We start from the raw sequence: 15,704 nt of genomic DNA on the forward strand, positions 1-15,704 counted from the left end.
TTTGAAAGAAGTCTTAAGCTTCTACTCCCTCCTGAGAGGTTGTGTACTCGATACTTCTTTTCTTTCTTGTCCATTTTCTGTTCCTTTTTCTTGCTTTGGAGACAAGGAACAGAAATTCCCCATTCTTTTCTCAAATGCTAGCACTATTTTCTCTCTCAGCTCCCTCTGATCTTGGCTTATATTCCCTTTCAGGGTGCCTGGCCCACAAACATGATTGGACTATTAAAAAATAAATTTAATATATTTGGTTCCTTGACATCCCTCCTATAAATGAGACCACTCAATATTTTTCTTTTTCTTTCTTATTTTTAAAAAATTCTCTTCATTTTATTTTTAGAGATTTATTTATTTATGTGTACAGAAGTGGGGTACAGCTAGATGTGCATGTGTGGCAAGCAGAGCACCCACATGTTTCAGCAGACCGCTCCTGCTTGGCTCACTGCTGCTCTCAGCAGTGTATTTCAGAAGATCTGCCTGGTTTGCTCACCAATTCAGTCTCTGGTGAATTCTCTCTCTCACACACACCTCCCCATACCTCTGGCCTACACCCCAGTTCTTGTATGCACAAATAAATCTTTAAAAAATATATATCAAATGTACAAGGAAGTCCCAAGGGAAGCATGAAGACAGTGTCTTCTGTATTGAAGTGGGTGTTTCCTGTCATGAGCCTCCGCATCTTTCCTTAGAGAGCACAAGGATATGCAGCTGGAGTAAAAACATCACAGATTGTGAGAGGAAAAGAAATACACACCAAACTCAATTTCCTTTCGAGACAGAGTATATAAATGAATGAGCTCCAGAGACAATAACAATGAATGGTGTGAGAACGGAGCTGGTGGGAGGTGGGTGGTGGCAGAAAATATGGGAATTGAGAAAACTCCAGTAGTTCACTCTGTGCTATCTGCCTTCTTCATTTGTGTGTTTTCTGAGTAGCGTTAGCTAAATTTTCCAGAAGGCTAGCCACAAAGTACAGCCTGGGCATTCAAGGGACGTCACTCATTTCCCCCAGTGACCTTGACAAGTCAGAAGCATGAAAGCAGGGAAATCTGGATGTCTCAGATATGAAGTGGAGTAGTGAGGGCCCCATCATATTTCCAGAACTCTTCATCCAGCCTAGTGACTATCTGCCTCTGTAACTGCCAGTGGACATCTGAAGTGCTTCTCCAGGTTTGAAGTAGTAGGCACGATGGCCAAATGTTTCAGTCTAGTATTGTTTCTTGCCTCCATCTGGACCACAAGGCTTCTGGTCCACGGCTCTCTCCACAAAGAAGGTAGGTTGGTTTTTGTTTTTTGTTTTTTTACCAGATTTCCAACTTGAAAGGCTAGATTTTGCAAGCTATCTTAAACCTAAGTCCTTGAATGTGAACTAAGACTATTTCTAAGAGTGAAGGCAACCCTCAGTATCAACAGAGGATCTATTTGCTAGTAAACCTCTTCCAGAAATGTTTTGGTCATATTGTCAGCTTCATCAACCTAATTGACATTTACCTTTATGTTTTATTGACTTTTATTTTTGGTTATGAAATCTTTTTAATGGAAACAGTTTGAAACAAAACATTGAAAAGAGAAATTTTTTAAAAGTGTTTTACTGAAGAAGCAAACCATGATTAAGAGAATTTTTAAGCAATCATTAATCCTGGGTGAAGTAACTAAATTTCACTAAATATTTATATTTCTGGAAGTGCCAGTAAATTATTTTTATTTTACTATATTATCATGGAATGTATTTGTTTTTAATATGCAATAAATAGCAAATTAAATGGAAAAAAATCTGTGAAAATTAGTTTAACCATCAGCTCCCTAAAAAAGGAATGATTTGAAATGACTTCTGGGCTTTTAAGATGCCTAAATGGTAATCTCATTCTGAGCTGAGAGCAAAAAATTGTAACCACAAATCATTCATTACAGTTCTGAGCAAATGAAAATCTAAGTATCTTAAAAAGAAAATTATGTGCTCCTGTGTGCTGGAAGATGCCCTGAGACATAAAATATGTTGGGAACAGGCTTCCAGAAACCAAAAATTGATTCATCTATTGTATATGATTTTGTAAGGGAGATTAGAGCTATATATTTGACTTTTCTCTGCATGACTAGAACTGTTACTTTCAAACAAGTTTGGTCTTCTTTGAAATGTCATTGGGGAAACTATTCATTCTCCCACATATTGCTACTACTACCATTTTGGAAACTTTTGACAATGACTCTATCACATTCTTTTGACCATCCACAATGATGGCAAAATTTTATGATGAAAACTGATTTTCAGAGACAGTTATTTAAAATCATTATTGGGGGAAACAAGGTGGTCAGTGAAGGTGTTTTTGAGGCCTATTATGTAAAGATAAGGAATTAAGAACATACATAAAAATTGATTTCATTTTCTCAAGAAGATGAAACAGTGAGGCCAAGTGATTTGCCTATTGTCATAAAGACAATAAATAAAGCTTGGGTTTGAATTCCTCTCTGACTCCTAAGCAAATTCTCCTACACTTACTGTAACCCCGTGGATTCTAGTTCCCTATTTTTTGCCCTTAAATGATATAAGGCAACATACAATTAACTAATATTTGTTGACTACCTACCATAGACCCACCCTCTTCTAGGTACAAGTTACCTAATTTAACTCTAGCACAAATTCTATGAAGAAAATATAATCATTCCCATCTTACAAATAAGAATGCTTACTTGCCCAAGATTCCTCAGCCAATTACCAACAGAAGAAATGCAAACCTAGTACTATTCACCTGGAATAGGTCTTTTGTTATTGTAAATAATAACTTTATAGTGTAATTAATAAATGTCTGCAAAGATTCCCAAAGAAGTAGCCATAGAGAATTGAACAATTGTAAGAGCATGAGCTAAAAGAACCTAATTTCAAGACATAATAGCGTTCAGAGAGTTCAGTGTGTGTGTGTGTGTGTGTGTGTGTGTGTGTGTGTATTCATCTTCTCTCTACAGCAGAGCAGGGGAGAGAATAAAGTCCTAGTAAAGAATTAGGGTTTTAAGTCAGTCGTAATTGTGATTCTGCTCCCAAGCTGCCACATTTATCCTTGGATTCCATATCCTTAGGCTTGGGAAAGTTACTTAATTTCTGAGCCTCAATTTTCTGCTAAAAAAGACAGGGTCTGGCACAGAGTAACATCAATGGATTAAAGATGTTGAAATAATGTAAATGTTAAGTAATACTAGTATTAATATCCATATTGGTAAGGTGGTTATAGTAGTATATACAGTCATAACCATTTGTTAGATCATAAAATTGGATTGAGTATTGGCTCTCTGGCGAAAGCAGTGTCAGGAAGCAAACAAGACTATCCACAAAAACTATATATCATATCCATATTCTTCCTCCATGTCCTTTGCTCAAGAGCACAGGAGGTCACTTGGAGAACTTAGAATAGAAAGTAGTCAAAGCATTTGATAGGGCTGCCAATGATCTGTGTATAAACAATTACAGGGAGATTGAAATGCCCTTTCATGGAGTTTTGTGGATAAAGCCTAACTGGAATGTTACCATTTCACAATTTCACTGGGGTCTATAAATCCCAGAACCTACTGGGAAGGGGTCAAAGAACTCTCAAATTCACTAGGCTTTCAGTAAAATATAATTTACATCTTTACTGTTCAACTGTTTCAGCTTTCTGAAGTTAAGAAATCATTAGAAAACTAAAACCAAAATGCTCTGAGGGTAACACAGTGATAAAATATTATCTATGATGTAGCTACTATATATTATGTATGATGCATCTACTATGCAGCAGGCAATATAATAAGCATTTTATTTTAATTAATTCACTTACCTCTCACTACCCCCATATAATAGGTACTATTGCTCCTTCAGTTTTAAAAAAAGGAATTGAGGCCCTCCCTGGTGGTGCAGCGGGTTAAAGCACAGCACTGAGAATCTAAAGCCGCTTCCGCATGAGTTCGATTCCCGCCTGCCCCGGAGGAGACCACATGGCGTGGCAGACCTCTCCTGACCCGCCCGCTGCTCCCCTCAGCAGTGTACTTCGTCGATCTGCCTGTTCTGCTCCCCACTCTGTCTCTGGTGAAGCCTCTCGCTTCCCCTGAGCCTCTGACCTGTACCCCAGTTCTGTATGCACAAATAAATAAATCTTAAAAATAAATAAATAAATAAAGGAATTGAAACTTAAAGAAATGAAGTGAATGGTGTAAGATCACAGAGCTGGTAAGCAACATGGGCTAGATTCAAATATAGGTCTGACTCTAAGACTCTTCTTCCTTTATTAAACCTTTTTGTCATGCAAAGTACACTGCCCAACTTCTCCAGAAACTTCTGAGTAAGCCTGCCCCCCTATGGCTAGAGAAGACCTGGAACTGAGAGAGCCCACATTCTGTTTTACTAAGTGCAACATTTTTCATGCTATCTCAGAAATAGCAGTGTCCACAGCCCACGCTGGTTTGTAGTGTTGTTAAAATTCTACTAAAAGCCCAAATCCTATCCTTCTCAAAGTCTCAGACTCCTCATTTTATAGACTCCAAAACAGTTGGCAGCAACTGTATCATCTAGACCCCACCCTGGAAACTTGTAGCCAAAGCCTCCCTGGAATGAACAAGGCACTTTAATGCAATAGGATATGATGGACTCAGATGTGGTAAGTACAGATTGGATCACAGCAGACCTCCACCTATTCTGGCAAGATGTCTTTGTGAGAAATGGCTGGTTATGTCATTTCTAAACCTCAATCCCAGCCACATGAATCACTTTGATGCATCAAGTCAATACTGTTTTGCTAGGGGCTGAGAACAAAACAGCAGTAAATTGAGGACCAATGTGATTCCTTTGCAGAACTTTCCATCTCAGTGCCATGCAGACTTATGGGAGTCACTCTTGTGACAACTAAAAACACAGCTCAGCAGATGAATCTCACAGAAGCAACAGAGGCCTGTAGACTGCTGGGACTAACTTTGGCTAACAAAGACCAGATTGAAACAGCATGGAAGTATGGCTTTGAGACTTGCAGGTGAGAAGTAGCTGGATTCACTAACACTGCTGGAACCCTTTAAGCTCTCTGTTCTTATTTAGCTATAGAGATTAATATATCCATTCAATTAAATGTACTCCTTTTACAGCTATGGATGGGTAGAAGATAAGTTCTTGGTCATCCCTCGGATTTTTGCAAACCCCAAGTGTGGTAAGAATGGAGTAGGTGTCCTGATTTGGAGAAGTTCAATCAACAAGAAGTCTAGTGCCTACTGTTACAACTCATCTGGTAAGTCAGATCTATAACCTCTCCATGTGGCATGTTTCTGTAGTTTTATGACCTGTTGGAGAAGAGGAACCTTAAGCAGCAGCAAAAGCAACTTTGACAATAGCCATTTAATCCTCCCCAACACAACCCCTGTGACCAGGCCCGAGGGGATGATATGCTGCTCAGAAGAAAAAGCTAGGGAAAATATGACTGAATGGCAATGTAGGATAGCACACCCAGGAAGTTTTCATTGGCCTCGTTCCTCAATCCTATAAGATAAACAGGAAAAAAGGGAAGGAAACATCCACTGTGGATAAAGTAATGTACAAAGTTATCTCACTGAACTTTGACAATCTTCCTATGAGGTATTCTTTATTATCCATGTTTTGCAGATGAGAAAATTTATCTCAGAGGACATAAGTAAACTACAGTATCATTACTCTAAAGATTCAAACACAAGTCTAACTCCAAGGCCATGTTCTTTCCATCATCTCACATTCTTCTGCAGGAGAGAAATTCAGGTGCTATGTCTGATATTTTAAGAACCTTTCCAGTTTATGAAAGAAGACGTTGAAACAAGAAATTAGAACTGATTCATTCGTGGTCACACAGTTGTCCTATTTACTTTGCCTGGAGACCTCAGCCACCTTAGCTCAAATAATTTACCTTGAAAATTGCTCAGAAATTTTTTCTTTTGCTAAAACCTTGCTCTGTTTGTCATAAGAACCTCTGTCTGAATTATTACTCTTCATACATACGCATAAGGCTAATATTATAAAGCTTCAATGACTGAGCAGTCATACAAAATGACAGGTATAAAATCACTCTCTAAGACCTAAGAGGTCTCAGAGAGGTTCAGCAGCAGCATTATGCTCCTCCAGGCCAACATAGATCTAAGCAATTCCTTAAATGAGGGGGCTTTGGCATAGGAAAGGTCCTCAAAGATGACTCATCCAAATTCCTCACTTCGTGGATGAAACTACTATAGAATGGAGATTGGTCTTACACAAACTCCTAAGATAGTCAAGAGTAGCACATGAACCTTCTTCCAAAATTTTTTTCATTATACTGCTTCTCTCATCTGCCTCTTCAACCTATCTTCAGGTGGGGAATTGGTAATTAACATGCCTGTCAAAAACTGAGTAGTCTTCCTTTCAGTTGTCAGTGTGATTTACATGACTGATACCCAATCCCCTGGTTTAAACAAAAGCATTTATATGTTTTCTCAGAGTTTCATTTTATCCCCTGTATTTCCTGTATACCTAAAGACAGGTCTAGAAATTTGATTAGACTGAGGTTCAAGATTTTTGGCAAAAAAAATCAACATATCTGAAACAGTTCACAACAAAAGATACTTAGACTCAGTCTGTCCCACTATTAATATACTAGAATTGATCATTTGAGTAAGATTGTGAACACCAGACCCCTCTAGATAAAATAATCAAGGTGTGCTTCCCCCTTTACATGGAATAAGTTATCTCTAAGTGTGATATTCTGACACCATGCAAATAGAGGACCTCCAACTATCTTTTATCTTGTAACTTAAGCAGTGATAATTGATCCTTACAGGAATTGCTTATTACATGAGGGCTGCAAAATGGTGATTTTTTTTCTAACTCTTTTTTTCCTTCTACATTTATTAGCTGACATTCTTTGCTAAATAAGACTCTCTCACACACACATACTTCCTCCCTCCCTCCTTTTTATACCATCACTTTTACTTTTATAATTAAATTTATAATTATTAACCTTTTGTTTTTTTGAGGCTCAAATTGTCCCAAATTTGGCAAATGGTAACCCCCTTCTAGTTGACTTTTGTGCCCTTTATCCCATAAATATCTGAGCATTTCCTTACTTTCTGACAAAATAACGTGTCTAACTTCACTTTTTGCTTTCTCTGTGCCTGGCATGGAATCAGTCATTTACTTCTCCAAGGAGCCCTTTTCTTTTCTTTTCCTTTCTTTTTCCTGTTTTCCTTCCCTTCATTTTCTTTGCCTTTCCTTTTTTAATGGAGAATGTTAATTAGGAAACAAGATCTGCATACAAAATGTTCTTATTATTGCTAGGCATTTTATTGCTTCTCCAGGTCTTCATTTTTGGGGGGCGGGGGGCAGACAACCAAAAATATTTTTATTATGAATTGTATTGATATTTTCAACTCAAGTTTTTTCATATGTTTGCCTTATATTTGCACCTTTTTTGTCTTACATGGAAAATCTTATTTCCCAATACATAATATATTTTCTTGATCCTAAAATAGTTTCCAACTTATAAAACCATCATTACTAGGAACAGTAAGCCTAGTAGTGGAATTTAAGATTTCTTTTAGTTCTTAGAAGACATTAACACTAAAAACTGTCAGAGAATTGTGTGCAAATTTAACTTGCAAAAATTTGCTACTTTGTGGTTATAGTAGCACTTTGAATAAATTAAGATTCACTGCTTTTGCTTACTATCTTTATGAGTGTCAGAGTTACCCTAACTCATCCTAACACTAGTTCTAAACCTATCCCATTTCTTTGTTTTTGTAACTATTATGTGAAGTCTGGTAATCAGAATAACTCCACCCTATCCTAAACCTTACCCTAATTGTCTTTCTTATGGCTACCTTTATGAGCTTTGGAGATCAGACCAAAGAGCTTTTCATCTTTGATGTACAACATCTGCTTCATCGGTTCCCTCTACCACAATACCCAGCTCCTCATCACCTGACTAACTCTAATCTGTTCAAATCTCAAATGCTAACTTCTTTTTTTTTTTTTTAGTTTTTTTTTACTTCTTTGAGACTGAGACTTTTTTTTTAAATAACATAGTAGTTTATTTTTACATTATTTTGTGCCTTTTCCCATCTCAATTGTAATCCCCATGGGCTTCCCATCACCAAATCATCGATGTGCCATAGCCATAGTTCAGTGCACTTCCCTCCCCCCACCGTTTTTGACCTCATGCCCCACTCCACCTCCATAAAATGTCTCTGGTATATAGTTGGTCATCATTATTATTTTTTTTTTCTCGCCTGGTCCTTTATACTTCTGCTATGAGTGAAATCATCATTATTTTTCCTTTTCTTTCTGGCTTATTTCACTAAGCATGATCTTTTCCAGCTCCATCCATATTGCTACAAAAGGCATGTATTTATTTATTTTTGAGTAACATTCCATTGTGTATATGTACCACATCTTTTTAATCCAGTCATCTACTTTTGGGCATCAAATTCTTAGGGAAACTTTCCTTTAGTTTTGAACTCCAGCCATACTCTGTGTTTAGTGTCTTCCGGAGTACTTCACACATTTTAGAGAAATTATATTTATCATTTAAAAGGAAAGGTGCCAACACTTTCAGTTGCCATTCACTAGTTAGGGACCATGCTGTTGCTCCCTTGCTCTGTAGCCTTTTGGGATGTATTTAATGAAGAAAAAGAAAAAGGACACTAATTCTTAGACATTACACACTATCCTCATCTATTACAGTAGGCCCAACATATTATCTATCTCATAATGATTAAGTGATAGTCCAGTGTATCATTTCTACTTTCCAGGAGAAATGACTCATGCTTAGAGGTTACCATGCTGTGGCCACAATCATGAAGAGAAAGAGCTAGGATTTAAATCATATGCTACTTCCAAGTAGCACCTTCTATGGTGATAACATGTCAACATACCAGTCCCAGGGTAGGACCTGGCCATCAATATCTTTTCAAAGTTCCCACAGCCAAGGTTGAGAATCACTTTCTTCTAGATTTATAAGATCTAAAATTTAGAATTCCAGATTCTTCTGGATTCTGCTATTTCTGTACAATTAGAAGAATCTTTGCTCCTGAATTGTACTCTCTTCCCTCTGCATTCACTCCTCCCCATCTCTCCACTTAAAACTCTATTACTCCTTGGCCCCACAGCCTTAGATTACTCCCTCTTTGAGAATATGATCAAACCTGTGAAGTTTTTTATACATAAAATTGGAATATATGAGGGCTTTTGTAGATCAGTGAGGACATTTGTTGCCTCCCATTGAAAATTCTCTCTCCACAGAATAAATGCCAAATTCTTAAACATTGCAATTATGAATCTCAATATACTGGCACCAACCTATCATCCCAGTCTTATCTCCTATTTGCAATCTTTCATTCCTTCAGTCATACACACCCCTACACTCAAGTCACAGTACATTCCTAGGCATTTTTATGACATACTTACGCCTTCAAATTTCTAGGTTCTTGGATCATGCTATTCCTATTGACTGAGAGATTCTATTCTATTCCTCTTCAATACTAGATAAACTGCTACTCTGTTCCAGTCATTCCTCTTCTATACTAGATAAACTGCTACTCTGTTCCAGTTATGCTGATCTTTTTACTCATCAACCTTTGTATTCATTCAACTTCAGGCTCTTGAACTTCCTGTCCTCTTTACTGAAACACTCTTGTCCTAGATCTTCAGTGACTGTCTACTTTTCATTATTCAGGTCTTAAGTGTCACCTCCCCACAGAGACGTTCTCTTATTACTCTATCCAGAGTGTGTGTCCCTTACTTTCCACCCTATCGGCTTAATCCTTGTCCTGTGTTTACTTTCCTTCTCTTCTGAAATGTCTGGATTTTTGTTTTTGTTATTATTTTTGCTCTTCAATGGCACCCATGTTCTCTTATAAGCAGGGATTTTGTCTTGCTATCATCTAGAACTATACCTGAGTTGGTATTCAGTAAATATTTGTTGAACCTGTGCACTAATCTTTCATACCCTTACCAAATGGCAGCATATTAGTGATCTCCCTGACCCTGATCAAAATACTCCTTGCTCTTGGAAGAAGAAACCACCATATTTATCTCTAATCTTTTAGTGCCCAACACAGTATTTTGTGCTCAATTTATTTCTCCACCAACACTGAAAATATTTTCATTATGAGGAAAGAACTTAGCATATTCTAAAAAATGAAAAATGTAGCTAAATGTTTAGGGTAGAGAAGGTCAAGGATGATGTCTATTTGAACAAAGGTCTTTTCAAAGTGTAACATACTGACTGACTGCAGGTGTTGTCAAAATGTCTTCTCAAAAATATCCATTACCTTGATAATTTATTCAATTCTCAAAAATGAATGAAATAACTTTTTCTTTGTAGTTAACATTCCAATTGCTGCAACCCACTGCCATAAATAACTAGTGATTTTAATAGATGTAAATTTATTTTACAATATGCTGTATATACTAATAGTATATACATATAGTAATAGTATATTACTGCATATACATATGCACATATTCCATATACATATATTAACAGTATACTGCATATACTAATTGTGACCAAGTTGGCCTAAAATTTAATCTGAGACCTGCAGAAGTAAGAGTTAGCTAAATAAAAAGAAGCTTAAGTCTTCTAGGTAAAGGAAGCATCCTGGTCAAAGGTATGGATATGAGAGAAAGCATCTTAAAGAACTGAAATAATTTCAGTGTAGCAGTATTAGAAAAAGACTGAGCAGATGAAACTAACCTTGTGAACTAACTAACAGGGGCCAGATCATGAACGACCTGATAGGCCAGTAGAGGCAGTCACTGAAGGATTTTGGGGAAGAATATAATATGATTAGATTTGTACTTTTGGAAGATCATTTAACTGCAGTATAAGCAAACAGAAGAGTTTGTAAGAATAAGACTAGTATCAGTTAGGAAGCTATTGGAATACTTAATTGTTATTTTTCCCCCTCTGCCAACAGATACGTGGGTTAACTCATGTGTTCCAGAAATTATCACTACCCAAGATCCCATACTCAACACTCAAACTGCAACATATGCAACAGAAATTACTGTCAGTGACAGCACATATGTCACATCATCTACTGATGGACCTTACTCTACAACACAAACTCCTCCTTCTACCTCTACTCCTGCTCTGGCTTCCACTTCTACTGCACGGAAAAGAAAATTAATTTGTATAACAGAAGTTTTTATGGAAACTACTACCTTATCTGCAGAAATGAAGTTATATATTGAAAATCAAGAAGCAATCAAGCATGAAACTGTTGGGTTTGGAGGTAAGAGCTTTCTCTGTGTGTGTGTGTGTATGTGTGTGTGTGTACACAGAAAATACATAGAAACTATCCTAGATCCAGATTTGGTGCTTAGGACCTATCAAATACAAATAAAAGCTTAAAGCAAACTCAATTTTTATACAATTGTGGAACTTGAAGGCTCAAAAGAAACATTAAAAATATGAAAAGAATTTCACTTTTTTTTTAAAGATTTATTATTTATGCATACAGAACTGGGGTACACGCCAGCGGGCAGGTGCAGTGAGAGGATTCACCAGAGACAGAGTGGGGAGCAGAACAGGCAGAACTGATGAGGAACACTGCTGAGGGGAGCAGTGGGCAGGCCAAAAGAAGTCTGCCACGCCATGTGGATCACCTCTGGGTGGGGGGGACGAAACTCATGCTGAAGAGGCTTTAGCCTCTAAGGGCTGTGCTTTAACCTGCTGCACCACCAGAGAGGGCCAAAAGAGCCCTTTTAAACTCATAAAGACTTTAAAAAATATAGCAGTTTCTCTAATGGCATCATTTCATTCAATGTCACTTTGTTATAATGTTGATGAGGAAAGCAACCGGTTCCCTGCCAGGGCTACTGTTTGTGTAGTTTGCTGGTTTCTCCCCACTGCTGGAGTAGGAGTACTCAGGTTTCCTCCCACATCCCAAAGGTACACCTTAGGTTTATTGGCATATCTAAATTGTTTCAATCTGAGTGTGTGTGTGAATGTGTGTGTGTATACCATGCAATGAAAGGTATTCTGTCTAGAGCTGGGTCTTCTTTGTATCCTGAGCTGCCAGGATAGGCTCCAGTGGCCAGCAAGCTTGAACAGTAATAAGCGGACTGGAAAATAAACAAATTAATGCAAATTATTACTTAATATTAGGAGCATTCTGGGTCTTTATTCAGAAATTTGATGTTTTTATGATCAGAAATATGCCATCTGAACTTAAACTTATTTATGTCAGTTAACATGTGATAAAACTGGTTGTGTTAGATGTCCTTTCTCTTACTTGCAATACCAAGAAAACTACTGATGACATTAAACAATGACTTACTATAAACTGTATCTATTAATAGCTAGTACTTTTTAAAATATATACCTTAAATGCTTAGGATAAGAAAGTTTGTTTACACTTTATTAACTCCAAACTTATCTCAAGGCCACAGAGTGGAAATGGACTGTGACTTATAACTTATTGCAGCCTGGCAAGGCCAGTGATTCGCAGACACAAGCAAAGCAGCAGATGTGGTTCCAACATTGTAAGTGGCTTCTGTGAAGTCAGAGAAGGCTTTTCTCCTATACTCTGTTGGGCCAATCATATGCAAAGGTGAAATGTTAGAACTGGTATGCAGTGTGCAATGTCTACGCGAAGCACCAACAGGCTTGTCTCTGTCTCCTCTAGGTGTTCCCACGGCTCTCCTGGTGCTTGCCCTCCTCTTCTTTGCTGCTGCAGCTGCTCTTGCAGTTTGCTATGTCAAAAGGTGGGCTTGTTGGTATTAGCCTTGTCATCTTTATCCTATCTCTGTTTCTGGCTGTTATTACCAGTTTCTTGGTCAAAATGGAGATGGGAATCCTTTTAGAATATAATGTTCTCCTTTATCTCACCTCTCTTCCTTCCTTACTACAGTCTTTCCCATGATTTCAGCATTTTGTTGGGTGCATGTAATTTAGCCTTTAGCTATAAATTAATGCTGTTCCTTTGAAAATCAAGAAAAAAAAGATGTATATGCTTTATTTGATATTTGATTTTTGATTCTTTGTTTTCAGTGGGAGGGTTGTGCAGTCACCCTAAAGTTTGGTATGAACTTAGTGAATCCACTAAAGTCAGAATGTGTTCATGCACCTGAGTATACAGGAAATAAAGTTCTGGGGACTGCTGAAGTAAAGCTCCCCAATGTACTGTGCCCAAATGGGCCATCACAAACAAAGTGTTATCTAGCTATATGTGCTACATAGATGTTTTTCACTTTAATTTTATGTTTATGACTACAGGTATGTGAAGGCCTTCCCTTTTACAAACAAGAATCAGCAGAAGGAAATGATTGAAACCAAAGAAGTGAAGGAGGAGAAGGCTGATGATAGCAACGCTAATGAGGAATCAAAGAAAAATGATAAAAAGTCAGAAGAACTCAACAATACACCCAAAAGTACAGTTCGATGCCTGGAAGCTGAAGTTTAGGTGAAAAAGAAGTGAAAGGACACATTGAGGCCAATTTCTTTCCTGATACCTATATCAGCCCCAGATGGGGAAACTAAAAGGACTATTGAACCAAACAAGGAAGTCCACCTTGACTCCTAACTGCAGTCAGCTCAGGGCTACCTTCAGGAATTCACCAAAGGGAATTTCACTCTTTTTAGAACAATCCTTAATGGAACCTATCCTCCCACCAAAGTATCCCACAACCCTTCTAGTCTAGTTTTGTCTTAAAGATATCCCACGGGGAGAAAAGAGCTTTGCAAAAGCTCAACGGACCTAAGACAACTAATCAACACATATATACAAAGAGACTTCTAGGCTGACTGAGAAAAGGTGAGTTGAAAGCCAAGAAATTACCAGGACCAAGGTTTTCCTTCCTGACTCTACAATCAGATTCCTTCTTCAGCTCTGAAAAGGAAATACTTGTACCACAAGCTTGTCCACCTAAGTCAGGCAGGAACAAAAAAGGAAGAGTTTAGCAACTGAAGGCCATGGAGATTCCCATGACTTTGAGTCCTGACTCTATAAAGCCAAAATAAATAGAGGGAAAAAATGAGGCTCAGGATATTGACAACATATTGTCATTAGAGACTGAAAATATAGACAGGGTCAAAGTATTCATCTATGAATAATTTCAGTCATAATCAATTTTTAGAATATAACATACAATTTTGTCTTTTTCCTGCTGCTGCTGGCTATTTTCTCTAAAGAATATACTTTTAAAAGAAAACAAAAACTCTCTTTTAAATTTCTGTTTTTATCTGAGTTATAGAAATTATTATTGAAGAAACTACTGCAATAAAGCAATAAAATTTAACAAATGTTTTCTGAATTTCTACTATATGCCAGGTCTTGTGTAAGGCATTACATTCTGTAACTGAATATTATTCATAAGGAATTAATATTGTAGAATGCTGCATAAAGCTAATTTTCTTCCAGTTTTGATATTCCTCAGTTATCCACTTCCAAAACTAATTTTTTTTTTGGCTGAGACTAATCTGCTCATTATTTTCTCTTAATGGCAACCATTATAACCTTAATTTATTATTAACCTATCTTTAAAAAGTACATTATTACCTCTATACAAAAACATGCATTTTAAAAGTGTCATTAGCAAATGTTTCACTAGCTCTCCTTTTTCCAGCAAGAAGAGACTGAAAGGTGCAGAAATATTTGTACTGAGAAAAATAAAAGCATTTAGAAAATTTCTTTGCTCTCTTATTGACATATGGAATACACACTTCATTTTTGAACAATAGTGAACTACCGGTTCCACTTACACATGGATTTTTTTCTAGCCATGAGTTCTGCATTCACAGACTCAACTAACCTTCGGACACAGGTTGATTGAATCCACAGACACAAACACAGGAGCAACTAAAATGGACTTGATCATCTGTGGATTTTGGTATGGAGGTGGTGGCAGGGGGAGGGAGTCATCCTAAAACTAATTCATGTGGATACTAGATGAGAACTATATAAAACTGAAGTTTTTAGGGAGTCAAAAGTTATATGGCGATTTTCAACTGTGTAGGGTCATGCCCCTAACTCACACATTGTTTAAGGGTCAACTATAATTTGTTGTTTGGGTAAGAGATATAACTTTGGTGTTTGAACGACAAACATATGTAAATCATCATATGGAACTGTTCTTGCTTCAGAGGGGTCTTATTTTAAGTTGTCAAATATAACACCTAAACTAGTACTTCACTTGAGATTCAGGTCTACATTATAGACTACTTCAGAGTTCACAGGGAGCTGGAGATTCAGCATAGCTTGTCTGTCCTGTTCCTCCAGCTTTCTCTCTCCTCTCTGTAGTTCATCTCTCCTTGGACTACTAATACCTTCTTCCCCTCACCAGTAACCACATAGCTCCATGATCTTTTCATCTCAGAGGCTATAAGCTATTTATTAACTGGCCCACAGAGTATTATTTTAAAATTTTCCTTAATTGAAAAAAATTAAAATTTAAGAGATTTCACAATTTTATTTCTGGGTTTCCTCTGAAAAATGAGAAAACCTGGATATAGACAAACTATTTATTCCCTTATAGTAATAATCATTCAATACTGATTTAATACTATTAAATCCACTGACTTAATACGATCCCCTTTAAGTGAGCTATACTCTCTCCACTTCACCACATTCCTCACCACTTTATTGCAGCTTTATGCCAAAGTAAGGGTGCAATTTCCTATGGGTCCTGTAATATTTTTGCCTATATGATTGCCTTTTCTTTCACACCCAGCCCAATTCACACATTTAAAATCTGCCTG

The 15,704-nt window shown here is 37.2% G+C and overlaps 1 protein-coding gene across 1 annotated transcript; it reads left to right on the forward strand.

Annotated features, from left to right (window-relative positions):
- The first annotated feature begins 1,101 nt into the window (after positions 1-1,101).
- Positions 1,102-14,059, forward strand: LYVE1 (lymphatic vessel endothelial hyaluronan receptor 1). The gene is made up of 6 exons (XM_004683048.2): positions 1,102-1,271; positions 4,811-4,985; positions 5,095-5,234; positions 10,921-11,238; positions 12,634-12,712; positions 13,224-14,059. The coding sequence occupies exons 1-6, from the start codon at positions 1,187-1,189 to the stop codon at positions 13,408-13,410; spliced, it is 984 nt and encodes a 327-aa protein (XP_004683105.1). The 5' UTR covers positions 1,102-1,186; the 3' UTR covers positions 13,411-14,059.
- The last annotated feature ends 1,645 nt before the right edge of the window (positions 14,060-15,704 follow it).

Source organism: Condylura cristata, unplaced genomic scaffold, assembly GCF_000260355.1.
Source record: "Condylura cristata isolate star-nosed mole 26May11 unplaced genomic scaffold, ConCri1.0 scaffold00015, whole genome shotgun sequence".
Taxonomy (NCBI): Eukaryota; Metazoa; Chordata; class Mammalia; order Eulipotyphla; family Talpidae; genus Condylura; species Condylura cristata.

Bases quoted from the DNA above. Each gene is read 5' to 3' on its own strand.
- LYVE1 (XM_004683048.2), top strand. From the start codon at position 1,187: ATGGCCAAATGTTTCAGTCTAGTATTGTTTCTTGCCTCCATCTGGACC. The intron at 4,986-5,094 runs GTGAGAAGTAGC...CTCCTTTTACAG, and splicing joins TATGGCTTTGAGACTTGCAG to CTATGGATGGGTAGAAGATA. The intron at 12,713-13,223 runs GTGGGCTTGTTG...TTATGACTACAG, and splicing joins GCAGTTTGCTATGTCAAAAG to GTATGTGAAGGCCTTCCCTT.